The sequence below is a fragment of the Molothrus aeneus genome, chromosome 8 (assembly GCF_037042795.1).
Source record: "Molothrus aeneus isolate 106 chromosome 8, BPBGC_Maene_1.0, whole genome shotgun sequence".
NCBI lineage: Eukaryota > Metazoa > Chordata > Aves > Passeriformes > Icteridae > Molothrus > Molothrus aeneus.
In genome coordinates, this window is record NC_089653.1 from 4,615,949 (window position 1) to 4,637,323 (window position 21,375).

General features: G+C 42.3%; 1 protein-coding gene across 5 annotated transcripts in view; it reads right to left on the minus strand.

Annotated features, from left to right (window-relative positions):
* PCDH15 (protocadherin related 15) overlaps positions 1–21,375 on the minus strand; it is a 266,047-nt gene that overhangs the window by 19,267 nt on the left and 225,405 nt on the right. For all 5 annotated transcript variants that reach the window (XM_066555108.1, XM_066555109.1, XM_066555106.1 and 2 more), the window contains 4 exons: positions 19,480–19,568; positions 10,679–10,855; positions 4,598–4,816; positions 519–629 (listed from right to left, as the gene is read on the minus strand). In XM_066555108.1, coding sequence (XP_066411205.1) covers positions 519–629; positions 4,598–4,816; positions 10,679–10,855; positions 19,480–19,568 — 596 coding nt within the window. The remainder of the gene's footprint in view (positions 1–518; positions 630–4,597; positions 4,817–10,678; positions 10,856–19,479; positions 19,569–21,375) is intronic.

Here is a 21,375-nt window from a genome sequence, read left to right on the forward strand (position 1 = left end):
CATCTTACTACAGGAAATGAAGACTTTGGGGCAGCAATTTTCAGGGAATTATTTCAGATGAGTGCAATGGATAAGAATGAATTTTATTGGATGTGTTTAGTCAACAGCTTTGGAAAACGTGGAGTGCTGGCCTGGATGTGCCAAGGAATCCAATCCTGGCAGCAGTGACCTGCTGCAGGATCTTGCTCTTAGGAAAACCATCTGGTGAGACCATTTTGCCCACCTAAAGTCTGTTAAAAGTTCTCCCATGCATTACAAGAAGATTAAATTGGGTTTTTTCCTCCTTCCAGAGCCAGCCTATGCCTTTTCTGGCTGTTGGAGAACCCCAAGCAGCTGGGGAATGAAGGAAACCTTTTGCACAGAGACTGCATGAAGTGGTTTTGTAGAATCCCAGAATAGCTTGGATTGGAAGGAACCTTCAAACCCATCCCATTCCATGAGCAGGGACACCTCCCACTATCCCAGGTGGGCCAGGGCAGTGATTTTCTGGATCTGGATGGATCTCAAGGAATACTCACATGGTGCTGTCTCCAAGCTCCTCATAGAGGTTGTTGGCCGCGGCTCCGGCCGGTTTTCCTGCTGGCAAAGCCATCTGGATCCTCGCAGTCTTGGCACACTCAGCCTGTCGCCTTTGGAGAGCCACAGGGGGAAGGAGAAACACTCATCAGAAACACCCCAAAACACGCCCCAAAGAAAGCCAAAATGGGAGGTTTTCTATGTTCTTGGCCTGTGGTTAATAAACATCCCCTGGATTTTGTCTTCATCAAAGTAACAACATGATTATCTTCTCCTGTATTTATCAGCTCCCAGTTCTGTTTCGGTGGAATCCCAGAGCTTCCCAGATCCCAGCATGGTTTGGGGTGGGAAGGACCTTAAATCCCATCCAATGTCACCCCTGCCATGGCAGGGACACCTTCCACTGTCCCAGGCTGCTCCAAGCCCCAGTGTCCAGCCTGGCCTTGGGCACTGCCAGGGATCCAGGGGCAGCCCCAGCTGCTCTGGGCACCCTGTGCCAGGGCCTGCCCACCCTGCCAGGGAACAATTCCTCATTCCCAATATCCCATCTAAATCTATTTCTTTCAGTTTGATTCCACTTCTCCTTGTCCACTTCCAACTCGTTTTTTTCTTAATGGAGTTGGCTGGGAAATTTCTGTTCTACGAATGGTTTGTCCCAAAAAAAAACCCTTTTTAAAAAAAAATTTAAATTGATTTTTTTTAAAATGGAGTGAAATCACAGTGGAAAAAAATTCTGTTCCCTGTCTAGAAAACAAAGCTCCTCGTGTGGGGAGCACCACCAGGGTGATGTGCCTGATATACCCCAATGACACCGAGTAGCCATAAAAATAAATCACTTTTAAACTCATCACACCAGGAGTTCAGGAGCAAGTTGACTATAGGGATTTAAAAACCCCTTATATTTAATAAATGTTGAGAACAAAATTTGTCAGTATTCCTGTGCAAGTTGGAAGAAGCAAAGCTGGAAATAAATACTTACTCTTTGAATCTGTTTGGTTGCAAAAAAAAGAGATAAAAAGGAAGGTTAAATAAATTCTGCTTCCAACAACTGCCCATAACAGTGACTCTAACGGGAGTAATAAACTACAGGCTACTTAATTATTCCACACATCAAATTCCAGAATTAATGACTTGTTTAAAGAATCAGAACTTCCAGAGCTGAACAGCATTTGGCTGCTATTTTTGATACCCTGGAAACAATTCTGTAGTCAGCAGAAATACGAATTACGGCAGGGAATGAAAACAAGACATGAAAACATGAATATTTCTCCAGTTTTTTCTTAAGCAGGCACATTTTTAGACTTGTTTCTTTATATTGAATTATTTTTATATAACAATATAAATAATGTAATTATTATTTTATTTATATTTTCTCATCTTAGCATATTTCAAAACTGTATAAAAATACTTTTAATAATGAAGGAGCATCATTTTTGGTTATTATTTAGAAGATGCCATTCTTTTGTGATTATTAAATGATAAATAATTTATAAGTACCTTACAGGTTTGTGCTGGATACTGGATTTCAAAGGAGTCATTTTTAGATTTATTACTAAAGAAATATTTTTCAAAAATCACGAGATTCCTTTGGAAAAGGAGTGAAAAAGGCTGGAATGCAAAAACAAACCACGAGTGTCAGGATTTTAATTTAACTCTAAAATTCCTTTCATTATCTTTGGATAATGAAATATAAAAATACAATAAAAATAAAATTTTATTTGTATTTTATCTGCATAAAAATACAATTTATTTGCAATGGGCTGCTATAAATCCAACTCCAAGTCAGATGTCTAGATTGGAAAAATGGGATTTTTGGATGAAATTAATTTAAGCAGATTCCTGAGAGCTCCTAAAAGAGATTGATGATGTTTAGATAATCTAACAGATGCCAAGGAAAAATAAGGCTGCTTCATTTATTTAAGGAATCTGCAATTCAGATAATAGCCACCAATGAAGTGCAAGATGAACTGACTTATGGAAGCAATTCTTCCACAGAGTTCTGGGAGAGGAAGAGCAGTTTGGGAATGATCTGCCATCCCAATGGTACAGAAGTTGGTCAAGCTCTTCCAAACTTCTTTAAAAGGCTTTTTCTCTTCATCCAAAATGGAGAAAAGGGGTGTGAATATGATAATTAATTAAAGAGTAAATCTTTGAATAAATGGATTTATAAATCTATGAACCAGAATATAATGTATATGTAAATTTGTGAATATGATTTTTAAGTAGAGAATAAATCTATGAAAATATATAAAAATAAAAAAAAATGAATAGATATGGAGCCTTTAAGTCCAAATGCAGTGATCTTAAATATGAGTAGACCTGAAAATTTTAGTTGAAAGGAACTTGTTGCAGATGTTAATTTGAATTAATTTATCAGCCCATTACTGGAATCTCTTCAGTGTATAACAGGCAAGAGGAAATATCAAAAAGTATCTCCAATGTTGCCCTACAATGGTAGAAAACCAACTCTCTGGGAAACATTTGCAATTAAGAAGCTGGGAAAAAATATTTTAGGATTTAAGCAAAAACACTGGAATCCTCTAATTTGATTTGATTAATTTCTTGAAAAAACACCTTTTTCCTAAATATTTTTTAGTTTTGGAATGGAATTCAGCTCTGATTCTTCACTTCTGTGTCCAGCACCTGGGTTTTGAGCCGGTGTTTTGGCACAAAAATCCTGCACTGTGTTAGGAAACCCAGGATGCACTTCCCGCGTTCATCACACCAAGCATTGAGCAGCCCTTGTGGTGAGAAGGGGATTAAACACAGAAATTACTTCATATACTAGAAATCTAGATAATATATACAAAATATTACAGAAATACGCAATAATAAATAGAAAGTAATCTTGAAAAGATGAATAATTGTTGAAGCAGCTCCGCTACGAACTGCAGCACCTCTACTAGGACCTATCAAGCCCTGGGATGTCACTGTCATATCTTCAAAGAGGAAAAATCCTCTTTGCCCAGGATTCTTCTCCTGGGAAGCAGAGAAGCCTCAGAGAAAAAGAAAAACAATATCATTTCATTTGCTTCTCCTGTGTTTTGCTGCTTTGGAATGTGGTTTGGAGATTGTTTATCCAACACATGAATTGTTTTGACTCAATGACCAATCACGGTCAGGCTGTGTTGGGACTCTGGAAGGAGTCAGGAGTTTTTCATTAGTATCTTGTTAAGCCTTTTGGAAGTATCCTTTCTCTATTCTTTAGTATAGTTTAGTGTTAGGAAGGATGAAATTTGACAAAAAAGTCTCACAGATATGTGTGCTTGGCAGAAAGATTTTTAAATGTAGAATCTGATGAAGGAATAGAAATGAAAGCAAGTTTTGATATAGAAGAAAAGAATTGCTGAGCCAGTCTCACTGGATAACCAAGGAGGCAAAGGCTGTGTTAGTTAGAAGGGGTTTTTATGGCTTAGAGCAAAGGATAAACCCACCCCAAACAAGAAGGTGTTTTTTCCAAGCAAGAAGGTAGCACAGGCAAACAAGCCTGCTGATGTGGCAAGTAGAAAAAAGGTCTCAGAATTTTCCACTGCAAGAAAACTGAATAACAACTTCTAGCTTAAACTGTAATGCACTAACTTTTAGTGATTGGAGAATAGTAACATGAATATGGTAATGATAGTAGTTATGATAGGCTATGGGTAAAAGTTAAGGTATAGATTTTTTCTACTGTATTAAGATGCTCAGCAAAGAAAAGTCTATAATGCATTGTAACCAAAAGAACAGTCTATAATGCATTGTAACCAAAAGAAAAGTCTATAATGCATTGTACCCTAAACTAAGCGTCTCCAGGCCTGCCTGAAGCTGGGGCTCACAGCTGTAGGCACAGGCTCTGTCACCCACCACCCTCGACTGCTGTAACCTCTTGGATGGAATAAACTGCATTTTGGAGAGCTGCTGGGAGTCCCACATCCCTCATTTCGGTTCTTACAGTTTAGTATAGCATTCTTTAATATAATATAGTACCATAAAATAATAAATTAGCCTTCTAAGAACATGGAGTCAGAGTCATCATTTCCTTCCTGCCATGGGGGACCCCAAAAACACTCAACTGGGAGAGGAGGAGGAGGAGGGTACTCACTGCCGGTAGCTGACCATGACGATGAGGATGGCTGGCATGCAGCACAGGATGATGATGACAGCCAGGGCCAGCAGTGCCCCCTCCGTGTAGCCCACGGCCTGCGCCTGCTTCTTCACGTTGGCCACCACGTCCGGCGTGCGGATCTCCAGGATTCGCCCGCCCTGGCCCAGGTAGGGCTGGAACTCCTTGTTGATATCCAGCAGTTTGCCATCCAGGAACCTTTTCAAGGGCACAAAAACACCCCGATATTAGGGGCAAATTCATGAAGAGAGTTTTAATTAGGGCAGGTTAATAGCCCAATAAAGCACATGCGTTGTCTTTGTGGGCTTTGGAATAGTGGCAATTCCCTGTAAATCCCAGTGCCAGGGACAATTCCAATGTACTTAACACCAGGACACAGTTTGAACACTGAAAAGGAGGGGTGAGCTGAGCTCATCCTGATTTCCACGGGCACAAAGTTCTTGCTGGCATCACAAAGGCCTTGCTTTGTGCTTTTCCTTCTCTGCTTTGATCCTGAGGAGCAACCAACCCTTCCTGGACTGTCAGTGTCATATTTTTTGAAAAACCCCTTTGCCAGGATTTCTTCTCCTGGGAAGCTGAGAAGGCTCAGAAAAGAATGAAAACAGTAATTATCTGATTGCTTCTCCTTGTCCCTGTTTTGCTGCTTTGGAATGTGGTCTGGATATTGTTCACCAACTAGTCAATGTTTGATTGGTTTAATGTGAATTGATTTTATTTAATGACCAATCACTATCAGCTGTGTTGGGGTCTGAGGAGTCAGTCACAAGTTTTTCATTATCATTCTTGTAAAACCTTCTGTCTGTATCCTTTCTCTTTCTTTAGTATAGTTTAGTATAGCCCTTTTTAATACAATATAATATAATATCATAAAACAGTAAATCAGCCTTCTAAGAACATGGAGTCAGATTCTCATCACTCACCTCGTCCTGGGGACCCTCACAAACACCGCACTGGACACATCCCTAAGGACCACTCTGCCCAAAAGATGACCAAGGCAGTGGTGGAGTCACCACCCATGGAAGTGTTCAAAGAACCTGAGGATCTGGCACTTGGGGACACGGGCAGTGGTGGCGTTGGCAGTACTGGGGAATGTTTGATTTGGTGACCTCAGATGTCTTTTCCACCCTTAATGATTCCATGGGTGCTGTTACCCTAAAATCAGGCAATTTTTAGAGGATTTGCTGAGTTCCTTAGGGAAATTCTTTGGCTGGCTGGACAAAAAATACATTGTCCAAGGCTTCAACTTCTGAAGGAAAATAAAAATCCTTGGATGACTCCAGAAGTGAGGATTGAGTGTCTCACAAGCTGCCCAGCTCCAAAGACCAAAGCAGGAGATGTGTTAGGATGGAGGATCCTAAAAGGTGGGAGCTATAGCAGAATTCCAGATCCTTACAGTGGTTCTTCTGGAGAAAGATGAGGGAGGAAAGACCTCCAGAAAACGTCAAATAAAAAACAACAAAAACTTCCATAAGTATTTTTGTGTATAAACTCTGAATGTCCAAAGAAAGCCTGAGATAGCTTTGATTTCTTTACTCTGATCACAGACAGAAATTCCACTCCTCATAGACCTTTTCTTTAAGGGCAGTAATTTCTTAAAATTGACTTCTCCTCAGATTAATTCCCTGATAAATCCTCGTATTATTTCTTGTCCCTATTTTTTTATTTTGGAATTTTGGGGAGAATCCACTCCGCTCTGGGCGTGTAATGGAAGAACTGGATCTTATTACAGGCAGAACAGCTCGTCCTGAATGATGAATTTGGGCTGGTTTCATGGTACTGAGGGAAAAGGGGCTGCTCACCCCCACTCTCACAAAGGTGTCTGGAAGAATAATTCCCATTCCTGACGTCTTCCACAAACCATTTCCTTGGTACTTGAGAAAAAAATCCCTTTTCCAACCTAAACGATGGCATAAAGTGGATAGAAACATTCTCTTGCTGCTCACTAGATGTCACTGGTGCATGTCCCACGATCTTGGATCTGGCAAAAGCCTTCCCAGCAGGACACATTAAATCCCTGGATGATTTTAAGCATCTCTCCCTTGAAATTCTGCTGGCATTTTCCCGACAGAGCCTTTTTAACAGGTCCGTAACTCAGTCGTGAGCGTTTACTCCGTGATGGAACCTGACATGTTCTGCAGGAGCTTCACACAGTTTTCTTTTTAACAGGGGACATTTTCCACTTAATTTATGCAGGAGAAATTTGCTGCATTCAACTGGTTTTTATGCTCCAATAAATCAAAGCCTCTTCCCTTTATAAGATAGGAAAGGAGGCTGAACGTTTCAGTCTGGGAAATTATCTGAGTGGCTTCAGAGTCTTTTAGGGTTTGTGGAAGAGGGAGGACATAGTGCTCCTTAGAGCAGGTAGGTCTAGAAGCACAGGTGCTATTCAGACCCATTTTTGGGGTGTAATCAAACAGATTTGGAGCAAAAATCAGAGGAGGAATGGCTGAGGGAGCTGGGAAGGGGCTGAGCCTGGAGCAAAGGAGGCTCAGGGGGCCCTTGTGGCTCTGCACAACTCCCTGCCAGGAGGGGACAGCCAGGGGGGGCCGGGCTGTGCTGCCAGGGAACAGGGACAGGACAAGGGCAAAGGGCCTCAAGCTGGGCCAGGGGAGGCTCAGCTTGGACAGCAGCAGCAATTTCTGCATGCAAAGGGTGCTCAGGCCTTGGCAGGGGCTGCCCAGGGAGCTTTGCAGTGCCCAGCCCTGGAGGTCTTCCATAAATGTGTGGATGTGAGGACATGGTTTAGTGGTGGGCTTGGAAATGCTGGGTTGAATGTTGGAGCTGATGAGCTCAGAGGTTTTTCCCAACCTGAATGACTCTGGTTTATGAGATCCTTGATTAATAAAAACTTCAGGTAATCAACCATAAGAATCTGAAGGAAAAATACAGATCTCTCATTGTGTATCAGTTTTACAAAGTACAGGACAGGGAAAATTCTGCATATCTTGAGAGACACGTGGGTTTTACCCCCTGGCACTGGCTGCTACATCCACGACTTCTAAATCATGCCTTTGTTTTCCAGGCAAACATTTCCCTGGAATTATTAGAGGATTAATATTATGGATTACATGCTTTGGTTCAGTGGGGTTTGCTTCTCATGGTGCCAAGTGTGAGCTGCTGTGTCCACCCCCTTCTCCCAGCTCCAGCTGCTTTGGGTTTGGATCCCTGACTCCTGCCTGCATCCCTGCAGCTCTCCACCTGCTGTTCCACTTCATCCTCAATTCCCCTCGCATTCGACCTTCACAATAATTGTTTTCAAACAGTGACAGCTTCACAAGAAATTCTCTTAAATCAGAGCCTCCACTCTGCTTTAGAAGAAGGAACACAGCAGGTGTTCCCAAAAAAAAGCCCATTCTGGAAAAGCCACAGGTATAGTCCAGTACACAATCACTTGGTGAGCTGTATAAAAATCCAAGCTGGCAGAAGTCACTAATTCTCTGCTGTTGGTCCATCATGGAATTGTTGGAGACTTGGAAAATCACCTGTAGGAATTTATCTTCCTTATTGGTAATTAAATGTTTAGCTAAAACATTTAATTTCTAATTAAATAGGATTTTTTTAAATTTAATTTTTAGTAAAACAGGATGTTCTGTTTCTTTTGGACTTATTTACATTTCTCCCATCATATCCAGTTTATGAAATAATCTTTTCTCCCCCTGGTCCCTTTTCTGTCAGATCCAGAGCTGACTCTTGGCTGGCAGAAGGGTGGCTGGGACTTGTGCCTTTCCAGTGAGGGGACAACCACTGCTAAAGTGTCCTCTGACCATGGCAGGAAGAACCCTGAGCCATCCCTCTGAAATCAAACTCCCAGGAGAGACCTTTATAATTTTAAGAGGTTAAAATCTTTGTAGATTTGGGTACATCCCAAATCTCCTAGTTTCTCCCACTTTCCAGTGAAAACTTGGGAACTCCAGCTGCAAAGCTCTTTTACTCCAGTGAGCTGACAGCCACTCACCTCCACCCTAAAGTCAGGGAAGCATTCCCTGGGATTTTGCTGATTTAAATATTTAAAAGCCTTTGAAGAGAAGAAAAAAAGCCCCTAAAACACTGAGTGTGCAGGCACAAGGAGCATTTTAATGAAGTTGTTTCTCAGATGAATCTCCCTTCCCTTCCTGTTGGAAAATCTGATTTTTAAGCCATCTTAACTCTATTCTGCTCTGGGTACTTCAATGGACACCTGAACATCCCTAAAATGACACTTCAATATTTTCAGAGGGTGCCAAAATGAAGAAGGACATTTTTTCTGACCACGATGAGTGTCTGCAAAGGGAAAAGTTTATTTTTCCTGAAATTCAAAGAGCCAGCTACCTCCCTGTTCAGATAACAGCTGATTTCCATATCCTGATAGTAGTGGATTTATTGAGAGTTTTCCAAAGGGAGGAGGAAAAGGCTGACAGAATCTTGGATAAAAGTGGGAAAAGATCACAATGACTCCATTCTGGGAATGACCAATCCTGGACAAGTGACCACAAATACCCAGAGCATCACTGAGGCCTGAAAAGACTCAATGTCCATGGGGATACCTAAAAACAAATGCAAGGAAAAAGAAGGAGGCTCTGTTGTCACCCCCCTGAAAGCTGTTATTGCTATTAATTATATTTAATATAATTTTTAAATATAAAATATTATTTTTTTTTCTATTTCTACTTCAGAAAAAGAAGACTGGAGTGAGTTCAGAGAAAACTTCAAGTGATTAAAAGAATTAAAACATAGCCCAGAGCAGAACTTATCAAGAATAAAAATACAGAGGATGATGTGAACAGGAGCTTAGACCTTGGTGAGACCTAGAAATTAAAAGCACCAATGGATGCTTTAATTTAGCACCCAAAGTTATTATAAAACTGATCCTGGAAAAATAAAATAAAAAAAAAAGACAAAAGGCCTAATTTTTGACAGGGAACTAACCTGCAGCAACAACCCCCAAGTTGTAGTTGATTGGATTGTCTGGTGCAATTGCTTTGCTGACAGATATGTTCCAAGCAGAATTAATTTGGGGAATTAATTTCTGTTCCAAGCAGAATTAGTTTGGCTCCCAAACTTGCTCAGACTGATCCCAGTGATCTTTCCCAGCCTACAAAATGTGAATATCTGCAGAACTTTGCTATGCTGCTGTTCACCGACCCTCCACCAGGAGCTCAGGAGAAGCAACCTCATTTCCCTGCTCTGGTTTGCAACCTTTTCCTGCCAGGCTGCTGAGGACATGCTAAGTCCAAGAAGAGCCTGGTGGGGTTCTCACCAAGAGTAAAACCAACACCAAGGTGGAACATGCGCAAAAAAAAAACCCCAAAAACCAAAAAAGGGGTGTTTTTTTTCTTTAGAAGAAGAACCTGATTTGCATTTTGAAGAGCCTGATCTCCTGTGTGGAGGTGTGCAGTGGCCCATGTCCCAGTCTGTGTTTTACATGAGGTGCAAACCACCCCTTTCCCTTCCCTTCCCTTTCCTTTCCTTTCCTTTCCTTTCCTTTCCTTTCCTTTCCTTTCCTTTCCTTTCCTTTCCTTTCCTTTCCTTTCCTTCCCTTTCCTTCCCCTTCAAAGAAAAAGAGAAGAGAAGAGAAGAGAAGAGAAGAGAAGAAAAGAAAAGAAAAGAAAAGAAAAGAAAAGAAAAGAAAAGAAAAGAAAAGAAAAGAAAAGAAAAGAAAAGAAAAGAAAAGAAAAGAAAAGAAAAGAAAAGAAAAGGAGAAAAGTGGACTCAAGCTCCAAACAGAAACCATGGGAAGCCTGAAGGTCAACACGGCAGCACCAAAGCCTGAAGATCACACAGGACTTTGTGTGCATAGGAAGGAAATTCCTTGCAGGAATTTCAGTTGGAAGCTCCTCCACAGGGTGGAGAAAACCCATTACAAGCTGTCATGGAGACAATGTCTGAACCACGTGGACTGGGACAATTTAGCCCAAGGCACTGGACTGAAGTAGGAAGTGGCAAATTCCCAAGGGGATATTCACGCAGGAGATGTTTCAATGGATTCTTCTGCTCCTGTTATGCTGAACCAATTTCTAACAGACCAGCAGATTCCCAAACAATCCATGGAAACAGAGGGAGATCAACAAAACCAAGACTCACTTGAAGAGTTCGTTCCTCATGATGGCTCTGTTGGTCTGTGGGTCGATGGCGTAGACCATGAGGTCGGACTTGGTGTAATCCTCCTCAGAATATCCATCCCCAAACCTCCGGGCCCCGATGGACTCCACCACAACCGTCGCCCCCGGGATCTGGTCTTGCACGTAGCGTTCCAAAATCCTAAAGGGAAGAGGGAGCTGGAAAGCTGCAGAGATGGATTTGGGCCGCTCACCGCTGACCCCAGGCCAAATGAGGTACTGATAGGAAAAACCCATAGGGGGAGAAGGATTTTGACCTTCAGAGCACTTTAAAAAAGGAATTGCTGCTCCACATAACCTCTGAAGTGCTGAACTCTTGAGAAAAGCTCAGCAGTGCTTGGAGAGGTCCTCAGAAATTGTGTCCTTAAGTCCAGCTCTTTGTATTTATGACCCCAGTTGAGTTTTAAATGGCTCAGGGGAATCACCACCTATATTTCACACAAAATCCCCTTGTCAGCCTTTTATTAAGTTATATGATTCCAGCACTTCCATCCCAGCCTTCCACAGGGTGCATTCCATAAATTTTCACCCAGAGAAACAACCACTTGAGCGATTTTTGGTGGGATATTTCATCCAGGCCTCCAATATCACACAAAATTTTTAGGGGGGCTGCAACACCTGCTGCTCCAAAAGGCACCAGGTTTTACAGGCAGGAGGAAATTGGAATATTGGGCTGACACTTTTACCACAGGAAATAAAATCAAATAAACTGCAGCAGGATTCCACAAGGAGGAGAAAGAAAGGCTGATAGAATTTAGAGGTAACAACAATATCAACAACAACAAAAAAAAAAACCCAGCAACAACCAGACTTGCTAATGGTTGATGAGATTTCCAACATGAGACCAAGAGAGGTTCACTCAAAGCCCACAGAGAGTTTTATAAACAAAGGCATAAATGCAAATATCATCAATTCTGTGCAAAAAAAAAAAAAGGAGGGAGAAATAAACCAGAGCATTTGGAAGTGTAAAAGTTCTTATCTTTCTTAGATAAGAAAATACAGAATTTCCTGGGGTAACTGATATGATCAGAAAATCAAAAAGCAAAAGCTGAGCTGGGAGGCAAAAGCAAGGGACCTATGGGGAATGTGTTGCTTGATCCATCAAGGATGCACCAGGGTGTGGAGGAAGACACATCTCTCACAAAAAAGGACATCAGTGACTTTAAGGTGTCACTTGTTCAACACAGAACCTTCTGCAGTTGCTGAGGTTACATTTTTGCTGTTGTGTTTTTTCTTCTGACACAAGATTTCCTGGTTTTTTAAGACTCCTGATTCACATTTATCCAAGGAACATCTCTTCTCTTTGTGTGGAAATTCAGTGTGCCCTTAAAACCCATTGTAAGCTTTTAAGCTTTTTTATAAGATGTTGAAAAATTCAAGTATGTCAGAGCCAGGTCATACCTGAGGAGTGAATATATGGAATTACTACAGAGAAAATAGGGCTACAGATTGGCTGACACGGTGCTTGTGGAGTGGTGTCCCCTGAACAAGCTCTCCTGTTGTTTGCAGATATGGAAAACTCTGCTTATCTCTGCTGCTGGCATGCTCTGCGCTGGCAGCCAAGGTGAGAACCTGTCACAGACACCTCAGCAACAATAATTCCCCCAGGGAAAACCTGCCAGGACCAATCTGGGATATGGAGATTACTACAAAACCCCACCAAACATGATGGGAGTGTAAATGGCTAAAACAAAACCACAACCATTCTCAGAAGGGTGTTTGGCACAAGGTGTCAGGCAGAACAAATGTGTAAAGGACTTGCCTCCATCATTAGCATTTAATCATCTTCTCTTGCTGCAGGAGGAGATGAATTTCATGGGATCACAGAATGCCAGAATCCACCCTGTGCCCAGTGCCCACCTTGTGCCCAGCCCAGAGCACTGAGTGCCACCTCCAGCCCTTGCTGGGACACCTGCAGGGCTGGGCACTGCAAAGCTCCCTGGGCAGCCCCTGCCAAGGCCTGAGCACCCTTTGCATGCAGAAATTGCTGCTGCTGTCCAAGCTGAGCCTGCCCTGGCCCAGCTTGAGGCCCTTTGCCCTTGTCCTGTCCCTGTTTCCTTGTACAGAACTCTTATTTCACCCAAGACAGAAATGCTCTGTCAGGGTGGAAAGTTATAATGTGGGGTCACTTCTGCCAGAATCAGTAACAAGATTCCCTTTCCTCAGTAATTCCTGGCATCCTGCTGGAATTCATTGCCTTTGAGAATATCTTTGTCTAAAACATTAAAACTGAAGAACAAACAGAATGTTTGGGAAAGGGATGGAGGGACAGGACACAGGGAATGGCTCCCAGTGCCAGAGGGCAGGGATGGGTGGGACATTGGGAATTAGGAATTGTTCCCTGGCAGGGTGGGCAGGCCCTGGCACAGGGTGCCCAGAGCAGCTGGGGCTGCCCCTGGATCCCTGGCAGTGCCCAAGGCCAGGCTGGACACTGGGGCTGGGAGCAGCCTGGGACAGTGGAAGGTGTCCCTGCCATGGCAGGGGTGGGATGGATGGGATTTAAGGTCCCTTCCAACCCAAACCAGTCTGGGATTCTGTGATATCACTTCCTGAGGAATGTGTACATTGCAGCCATTGGTTGTACTGACATTGCAGGAAACCCCACCAAGTCCAGCAGAATGGCAGCAGTGTTTTGTTTGAAACACACAAATTGCATGTTTAGGTTAAAACAGAGAATAAAATCACACTGAAGACTGAAAAGCTGCAGCTAAAGAATTCACTTAAAAATAGGGCTGTTCCCTCTAGAGTTGTTTGAAAAGTCCTTCAGCTGAACTTATGATGCTGAAAACACTGTAATGTTTTAGAACTCCTCTGGAAATGGCCACTTGCTTGCAGTGGTACTCACAAAAACCAATTTTTTTCAGATTCCTACTTTTACATAACAACAGCATCCACAGCTCTGCTGTACTGATCAACAGAATTCAATTTAAAATTAGTCTGCCACTTGTTAATCCCACGAGGGTCATTCCCACCCTCCCATGTGGTGTGTAAGAGGTGGCAGCAGGAGCAGAAGAGGCAAAGAGCCTTTCCCACTGCTCCAAGTCCACAGGAGGTGCTCAGTGGTGAGGGAAATGCCTCCCAATGCATTTCCAAACAGCTCTCCCAATTCCCAGCAGTGACACTGGACAAGAGGAGTTGCTCTGGCATCAAGGGATCCTGAGGCCCAAAGGTGCCTGAAAATCCCGAGGTGATTGTTTTTTTCATCTTTAGATGCAAAATAAATGGAAAGGCAAAATAATACAGGGGTGTTGGTCTGCTGAACTGTCCCTTGGATGGGGAATTCTGTCCCAGAATGGTTTGGGTTGGAAGGGACCTTAAAGCTCATCCAGAGCCACCCCTGCCATGGCAGGGACACCTCCCACTGTCCCAGGCTGCTCCAAGCCCTGTCCAGCCTGGCCTTGGGCACTGCCAGGGATCCAGGGGCAGCCCCAGCTGCTCTGGGCACCCTGTGCCAGGGCCTGCCCACCCTGCCAGGAAAGGATTCATTTCCAATATCCCAATATTCCCAATGTCCCATCTATCCCTGCTCTCTGGCAGTGGGAAGCCATTCCCCGTGTCCTGGCACTTCCCACTTTTGTGAAAATCCCATCTCCAGCCTTCTTGCACATTCCCTGGAGATACTGGAAAAGGGCTTTCAGAATACTCCTGAAGACAGCAAATGAAACCTCAAAATCTGGGAAAAGGCACCACATTCCCAGCCTGCTCTCAGTGCCATGTCCATGTGTTTATATCCACACCTGAGGCTGCTGTATCCACTTCCAGGCAGACAAGATCCTGGAGAACACTGGATTAAATTTAGGGGTTCACCCTGGCATCACAGCAAGAAGTTCTTGAGGAATTTAAAAACCTATTGTGTTTTTTTGGAGCACATAAAATATTTTAAGAAATGGGGAAACAAAAGCCCCCAGACATTCTTTCTTTCAGAACTCAGATTACCAAAGACTTGGAGTGAGCAGTGTTGAAGATTCAATATCCTGCATAATTTTTGGCCAAAATTCTATTTCCCAAAAATAACCTGGTGCAATAATAATGATCAGTTTGTATTCTAGGTATTTGAAAACACAAATTTGGCAACCATGCAGAGCTGAGAGCATCCAGCCCCCACCATCAGCATCAATGCAGACTTTTCAAGTGCTTTAATTAACTCCTTAATTCTGCTCCACTTCAGCCAAATTCTGCCTGTGTGGAGTTTTTGTGGGATTAATAATTGACAATGAAACCACTGGATTTTCAACTGGACTTCCCCAAAGAGCCAAGGGCCAATTCCAGCCCCTCTGGTGCAGTCGGTGAGAGATTTGGGGGATACACTGGAGCCCCAGCTCCCAGATTCCTTATTGCAACATAAATAGAGCTCAGGGAAGGGTCTGCTCATCCTGTAGTGCCTAGGGTTTATTCCAAGCCTAAAAACATAACTTTTTTATAAAACAGCCTTTCACAGAGGTTATTTTTCTATCATACATATGTTCAGCAGGAAGGAGCAGTGCAGAGACAATTCCCTCTGCATAGAATAGAATAATATATATAATACTTCATAATAACATCTAGGACAGAATAACATATATAAAATTTCATAATAATATTATTAATAGTATTTAGAAAACAACCCAGAGCCAATGCCTTTATACCCACTTCTCCTAATTCTATACAAGCCGAGAATCAGGAATCATAAAGGCTGGGAAAGGTCTTTAAGATTCAAGTCCCACTGTCACCCCAGCACCACTACAAGCAGATTGGCTTGCACACTAGAAAGGAAATTTGCTTTCTTACACACTGCTGAAGTTGCTTTCCTTCTCTTTGTGCTCATCCTGTAAAATCCTGCCCTCCAAAACCCCGACACACACTCCAACATTTTTATTTCAGCCTCATTTGTCCTGGTCACAGAAGGAGCATTGCGCTCATTCAAAGAATAATACCCAGAGACATCTCCCCTCTGACCCCGAGGACAATCTCCAGATCTCAGCACAAAAGGGCTTTTCTTGCAATTGTCAGCAGTTCCTGAGGAAAGAAAGCAGGAGTTTACAGCTCTATCCACTGCATTGGAGAGCTTTGGAGAGATCCATTAGCACAAGAACCCCGGGAGTTACGGAGAGCAGGAGCTCGCTGAACCACGGCTTCCCAGCTGCCAGGGCCAGCAGCAAGTGGAAAAGCTGGACTTGTAGAAGCTTGGGTCTCTATTACCCAACTTAATAAAGGTGGCCTGCAGGTATTAATCATTCTGATTGCTCAGGAGAGAGGCTGGAACAGGCTCTGTGAACACTACACCCAGTAGTAGTGTGCACACTTTCCCAGCAAAGCCAGACCGGCTGGACATGAAACAGGAGACAGCCAGTTGGTGATAAATGTCTCCCTCATCTATTTATTTAATCAGATTTTATCGAATTCAATCAATTCTGTTATTATCCAATCTATTCCTTTTCTATGTTGGCAATTTAATTTGGAATGAAACATTACAGTGGGAAGAAGTGATGAGAAAAAGAGGAGGGAAAGGGAGTGGAGGGACGGGAGCAAAGTGACCCCAAAATGTTCCTGTCAGAGAGTAAAGGGTAAAGGGCAAAGCAGCTACAGCTGGACCTGTGACTCAGGAACCTTTCATAAAGGGCAGGGAACCGAGTGCCACCTGTGGAAAGGGCTCAAGGGCAAGGTCACTGCCACCACCCCGACAGGCACACAGTGCAGTCTGCTGTAATTAGACTTAATTCAGTAATTATCTGGCAAAAATCATACAGTGAGCATGGAAATGTGACTTCTCCTGTGGGAAAAGTAACAAGACTGAGTGATTTATACCCTGCAGCTGAGATGAGCTGATTTTTTACCAGTTCAGGGACGAGGAGAAGAAAAAACACAACTGCAGGGAAATCATCCGCATCTAAAACACTTCCCTGAACTGTGTGTTCCAGCTCCCAGATATAAAATTTATTGTCTCATATACTATGATTAGACATAAAATCTTATGTGATGCACAATGTACATGTGCTGTATATTATGATCTATAATTTACAGCACTATTTACTGCTGTAGTATTTTATAACATCTCTTTTAAGTGCAGCACAGTTTCTGTGCATTAAGTAGAGTTCCTTTGAAGAATGATGGCAGTCAGCTTTAGATATGCAAACCATTAAGTTGGAAGGTTCATATTCCACAAAAACTCCTTCAGCAACAACTCCAAGAATCAGCACTTGATTCTGCATTTGGATTTTTAGGGAAAAGCCTGCCTGGCCCCTTCTGAATTGTGTTAGAGGATTCAGCATGGATTTTCTTTACCTGGGGAACTGCCCCATGTTCTTTTCAGAGCATAAAACTGACTGAGAAAACAATCAAGCGCTCCCCTAAATTTCCATATCTCAAGAACACTCCATCATCTGTCTCCACCACGTTTTCTGAAGGGGAGGAGCACACACTGAATTTTCCAAGAAGCCTCACCCTATTTTCTCTGCCCATCCTGCAGCAGACAGAAAAGGGCCTCACTGCACAGCCATAATTAAGCTTGATGAAATTAAAGCAGTTGGAGGAAAACACTGAATGACTGCAAAAGATCCTATTGGAAGTGTCAGCAAAGACAAGTCCATTGTATTCCTTAAAAAACTCCTAAGCCAAATACTGATGCTTTAAATCTTCTCTTCCCTGCTTCGCTCCTTTTATGGACCATTAACTCCCACCCATCTCTGGCTGTGCTGAGTGTGGAAAAACTGAATTATGTAATTCTTAATACCTCATAACTCCTCGTGAAAATGACAGGACCTGGTATAAGTTCCCCTCCAAAGTTGTGTAAATCACTATTTATTTTATTGTGAGAAATCACTATAATTCCACAAATGACTCATGTACCCCCCTCCATAACATTCCCCATCACCAACTGTTGGCTAAGTGTTCTATTTTCAGGGATTAATATTTGCCAAAATGAGAGGAGAAAGAGCTGAGTAACTTGTGTAGTGACTAATTTAATTCACAGAACACAGAATGGTTTATATTGGGAAGGGACCTTAAGGATCATCTTGTTCTAACTCCCCTGCCACAGGCAGGGACACATCCCCGTAGACAGGGATGATTATAGTCTTCTTCTCTGTTAATTAATTACACATTAAATTTTTATAAATTACTGCATTATTTGAAGTGGCAAAGCTACTTCAGTCTGAGATTCCAAATAATTTGTTTTCTCTTTGCCTGTGGTTGCACACACAAAAAAATCACAAATTCTTATTTTGTTTTTATGGGCTGCACGAATTATTAAACCTGTATAAAAACAGGGAGAGGGTGATCTTTTAAATTTAGGAGGAAAACATGAGAAATTTGAAGAAAGCTGTGAAATAAATAGATTTCTCTGTGAAATAGACCTTTGTACACAGCTGGAAAATTATTTTGGAGATATTTGTTCTCTACAAATATTTTCAGGAATGAATGGGCCTATTTGAAAACAAGTTGATGTAATTCTTCTGGCAAAGGCTGTCCTTAAAAACTTATTCTTAGAAGAGAAATTCTCCAGCTACACTGATCTGCCCATGGTGTTTGTGAAGGTAAAGACTTCCCAAGATGATCTGGAGAACTCAAAACCTGATTTTTTTAAAACTGTACTCATTCCAAAGCTTTGTTCACTGTGAAACACAAAATCACAGAAAGGTTTGGGTTAGAAGTGACCTCCAAGGCCACAAAGTGCAACCATCAACCACCACCACCCTGCCCACCACTAACCCACGTCCTCATGTGCCAATTCCACTTGGCTTTGAACACTTCCAGGCATGGGGACTCAACACTTGCCTGGACAGCCTCTTCCAATGCTGAAACCATCCTGTCCATGAAAGAATTCTCCCTAAAATCCAATCTAAACCTCCCCTGGTGCAGCCTGAGGCTGTTTCCTCTCCTTCTGTCACTTGTTACCTGAGAAAAGAGCTTGACTCCACCTCAGCAGACCCTCTTTTTAATAAGTTATTCCTATTTATAGGCAATACCTCATTTTAGGAAGTTATTCCTGGTTCTAGGCAATCCCTCCTTTAAGGAAATGATTCCTGTTTCTAGGCAATACCTCCTTTTAGGAAATTATTCCTATTTATAGGCAATACCTTCCTTCAGGAAGATATTCGTATTTCTAGGTAATCCTTCCTTTCAGGAAGTTTTTCCTGGTTCTAGGAAATAATTCCTATTTGTAGGCAAATTTTAGGAAATTATTTTAGGAAAATTTCAGGAAATTATTCCTGTTTATAGGCAATCCCTCCCTTCAGGAAGTTATTCCTGGTTCCAGGAAGTGCAGTCCCCATGAGTTCAGCCTGAACAACTTCGTTGGTGGTTCTGATGTTCAAATCTCTCAGAGCCAACGCATACCTGGCCCAAAACAGAGGGAGAAAAGGGGAACATGTCCCAAATCTCCAGGAGCAAATCCATCAGGAATTTTTCCTAGCCCAGTGAAGACGTGAGGCACTTAAGAGACTTTTCCAATGACTGGTTGGACCACCAAGCCCAAAGTATTTCAAATTCTATGCACAACAAGCAGGATGGACCAGACCTGTGGGAAGTGCCACTCATCACTGATTGACATGACAAAAAAAAGGACAAAGATTGGTTATAGACTATTTCCTACAGCATTTTCTATCCCACATTGGCTAATTCCATGACGGCAAGTAGAGAAAATTGTGTTACAAAAAGAAGCCAGAAGTGCAAACGTGTGGTTTCTGGGGACTTGTATTGACCAGATAAAAAACCTCCCTCACTCCCTGATCCATCCAATCCCAAAGCCAGGGATTTGTCTGATATTTGGAGATGAAATAAACTGATTACCCAATGAGTTGGTCTTTGTTTTGCTCCACGAGGGTGGGAGGAACGTTGGAGACAATCACTTGCATGTCCAACTGATTGACTACAGAGACCTGGAAAGAAAAGAGGGAAATTCAATTGGCACTGCCAGGCACAACCCCCTCCCCATCCAACAGCAATGGAAAAATTCCTCTCCTGCCTCCACACCATGCCCTGATATCCACATCTCCCCTTTTAATTCCAAATAGGAGAGCTGGGAAATCTTGCAGCCAAAGCCCATAAACATCAAAGATTTAACTGGAATTGTAATTCCAGGTCTGCATCAGAGTTATGGATTTTTAAGGTGGGGACAGGAAAAGCTGCTCTTAATTTAGATTTGACTTAGAGAATCCCAGATCTCCCACGGGCTGCATTCAAAATTACTTGTGAGCGTTTGGGTGGTTTGGATGCCAGGAAAATCCTCTCTTGCAGCCATGCAATGTGCACCAAGAAAAATGGAAATACAGGATTAATTCCACAAAATCAATGTTACTGTGTTAGAAAATCAGGAAGGAAATTGTTCATTTACATTGAAGTGATCAGGGAGAGGTTTTATTTTAATCTCCAATTGTTTTAGCTTCTCCCTCTATCCTAAAACTGCACATTTTACGACTGAGCTTTTTCTTAAAAAAAAAAAAAAGAAAAACAAAGGAGGGATAAATGCTTCAAATCCACTCAATACTTGTGTGCTTTGTTGGAATAAAATTAAATTTCGGTTTTCCACCGAGGTATGGAGTAACCTCAGAGCAAATATCTGGCAATTATTGTTTTTTACTATGAACCCAACAACACTCCAATCTGTTGAGGATTCTGGAGGAAAATTTGGAAAACTAGGCCAATGTTAAAGCTGATAAATTTAAAAATCAAGGGTTAGTCGATTCTAAAAGAAATAAACAAGCCCTGATTTTCCAAAGAGGAGCCCTGGAAGCACAGCAGCAGAAAAACCTAAATGTGCTTCCACATCAAACACTGATTCACCAGCTTTGAAGCTTAATTCAACTTTAAATATTTAAATGTTCTTGAAATGTCATCAGATGCCCTGATCAGCACGTACAGGCTTCTGTGTAAGAAACACAGAATTATAATGAGCTCCAAATAAAAATCATGCAATGGAACTGGAAAGCAATGATTAATTTAATAGAATTAATCACATTAGCCAATTCAAGCAACCACTGTGCACCCAGGAACTGAAAACAGCACAAAGGCAACACCAAAAACAAAGGCAGTGATTCTTTAGATATGGAAGAAATCACAATTATCATCAGTTGTTCATGTACAAAACCAGGGATAAACACACATTGGTGACAAGGTATAGGAAACCAAGGGTGTTGGACAAAAATCAAGTGACATTTGAGGTTTCCGTGGTAACATTAACTTGCTTGTTATCCCCATTTGTAAAGGCAGGCAAAGCAGAAAATTGCTGGTAACCTCTAGCCCACGAGTGATATCCCTTTGATCCCAAGCTTCTCTCATTAGGCACTTCCCAAGTTTTAAATTGAGCAAGGCAGAGCCTACAAAGAATCGTGATTGTGATATGACACCATTGGACTCCTGGGAGAGGCTGGGACTCGAATGAGGAGGGGCCTTGAAGCCTCCCCAAACCCCAAAAAATATTTGATTAAAGATGTTCTCTATAACATCATAAAGATGATATCCAAGATTTCAAGTCATGATAGTGAATACCCATCACCCTTCCTCAGCACCTTTGGGTGCTTCCTTGCAGCAAACTCATTTTAAAATGTAATTCTTCTATCTCTTTCATCTCACAGATGCTGAGAGGGAAAACTCCATCACATGGAAGCAAACCGTCAAGCCACAGGTGTCTGACCTGAGCCATCCTGGTGTCCTTCCCATGGGCTGTCCCCACCAGTGTGACAACCT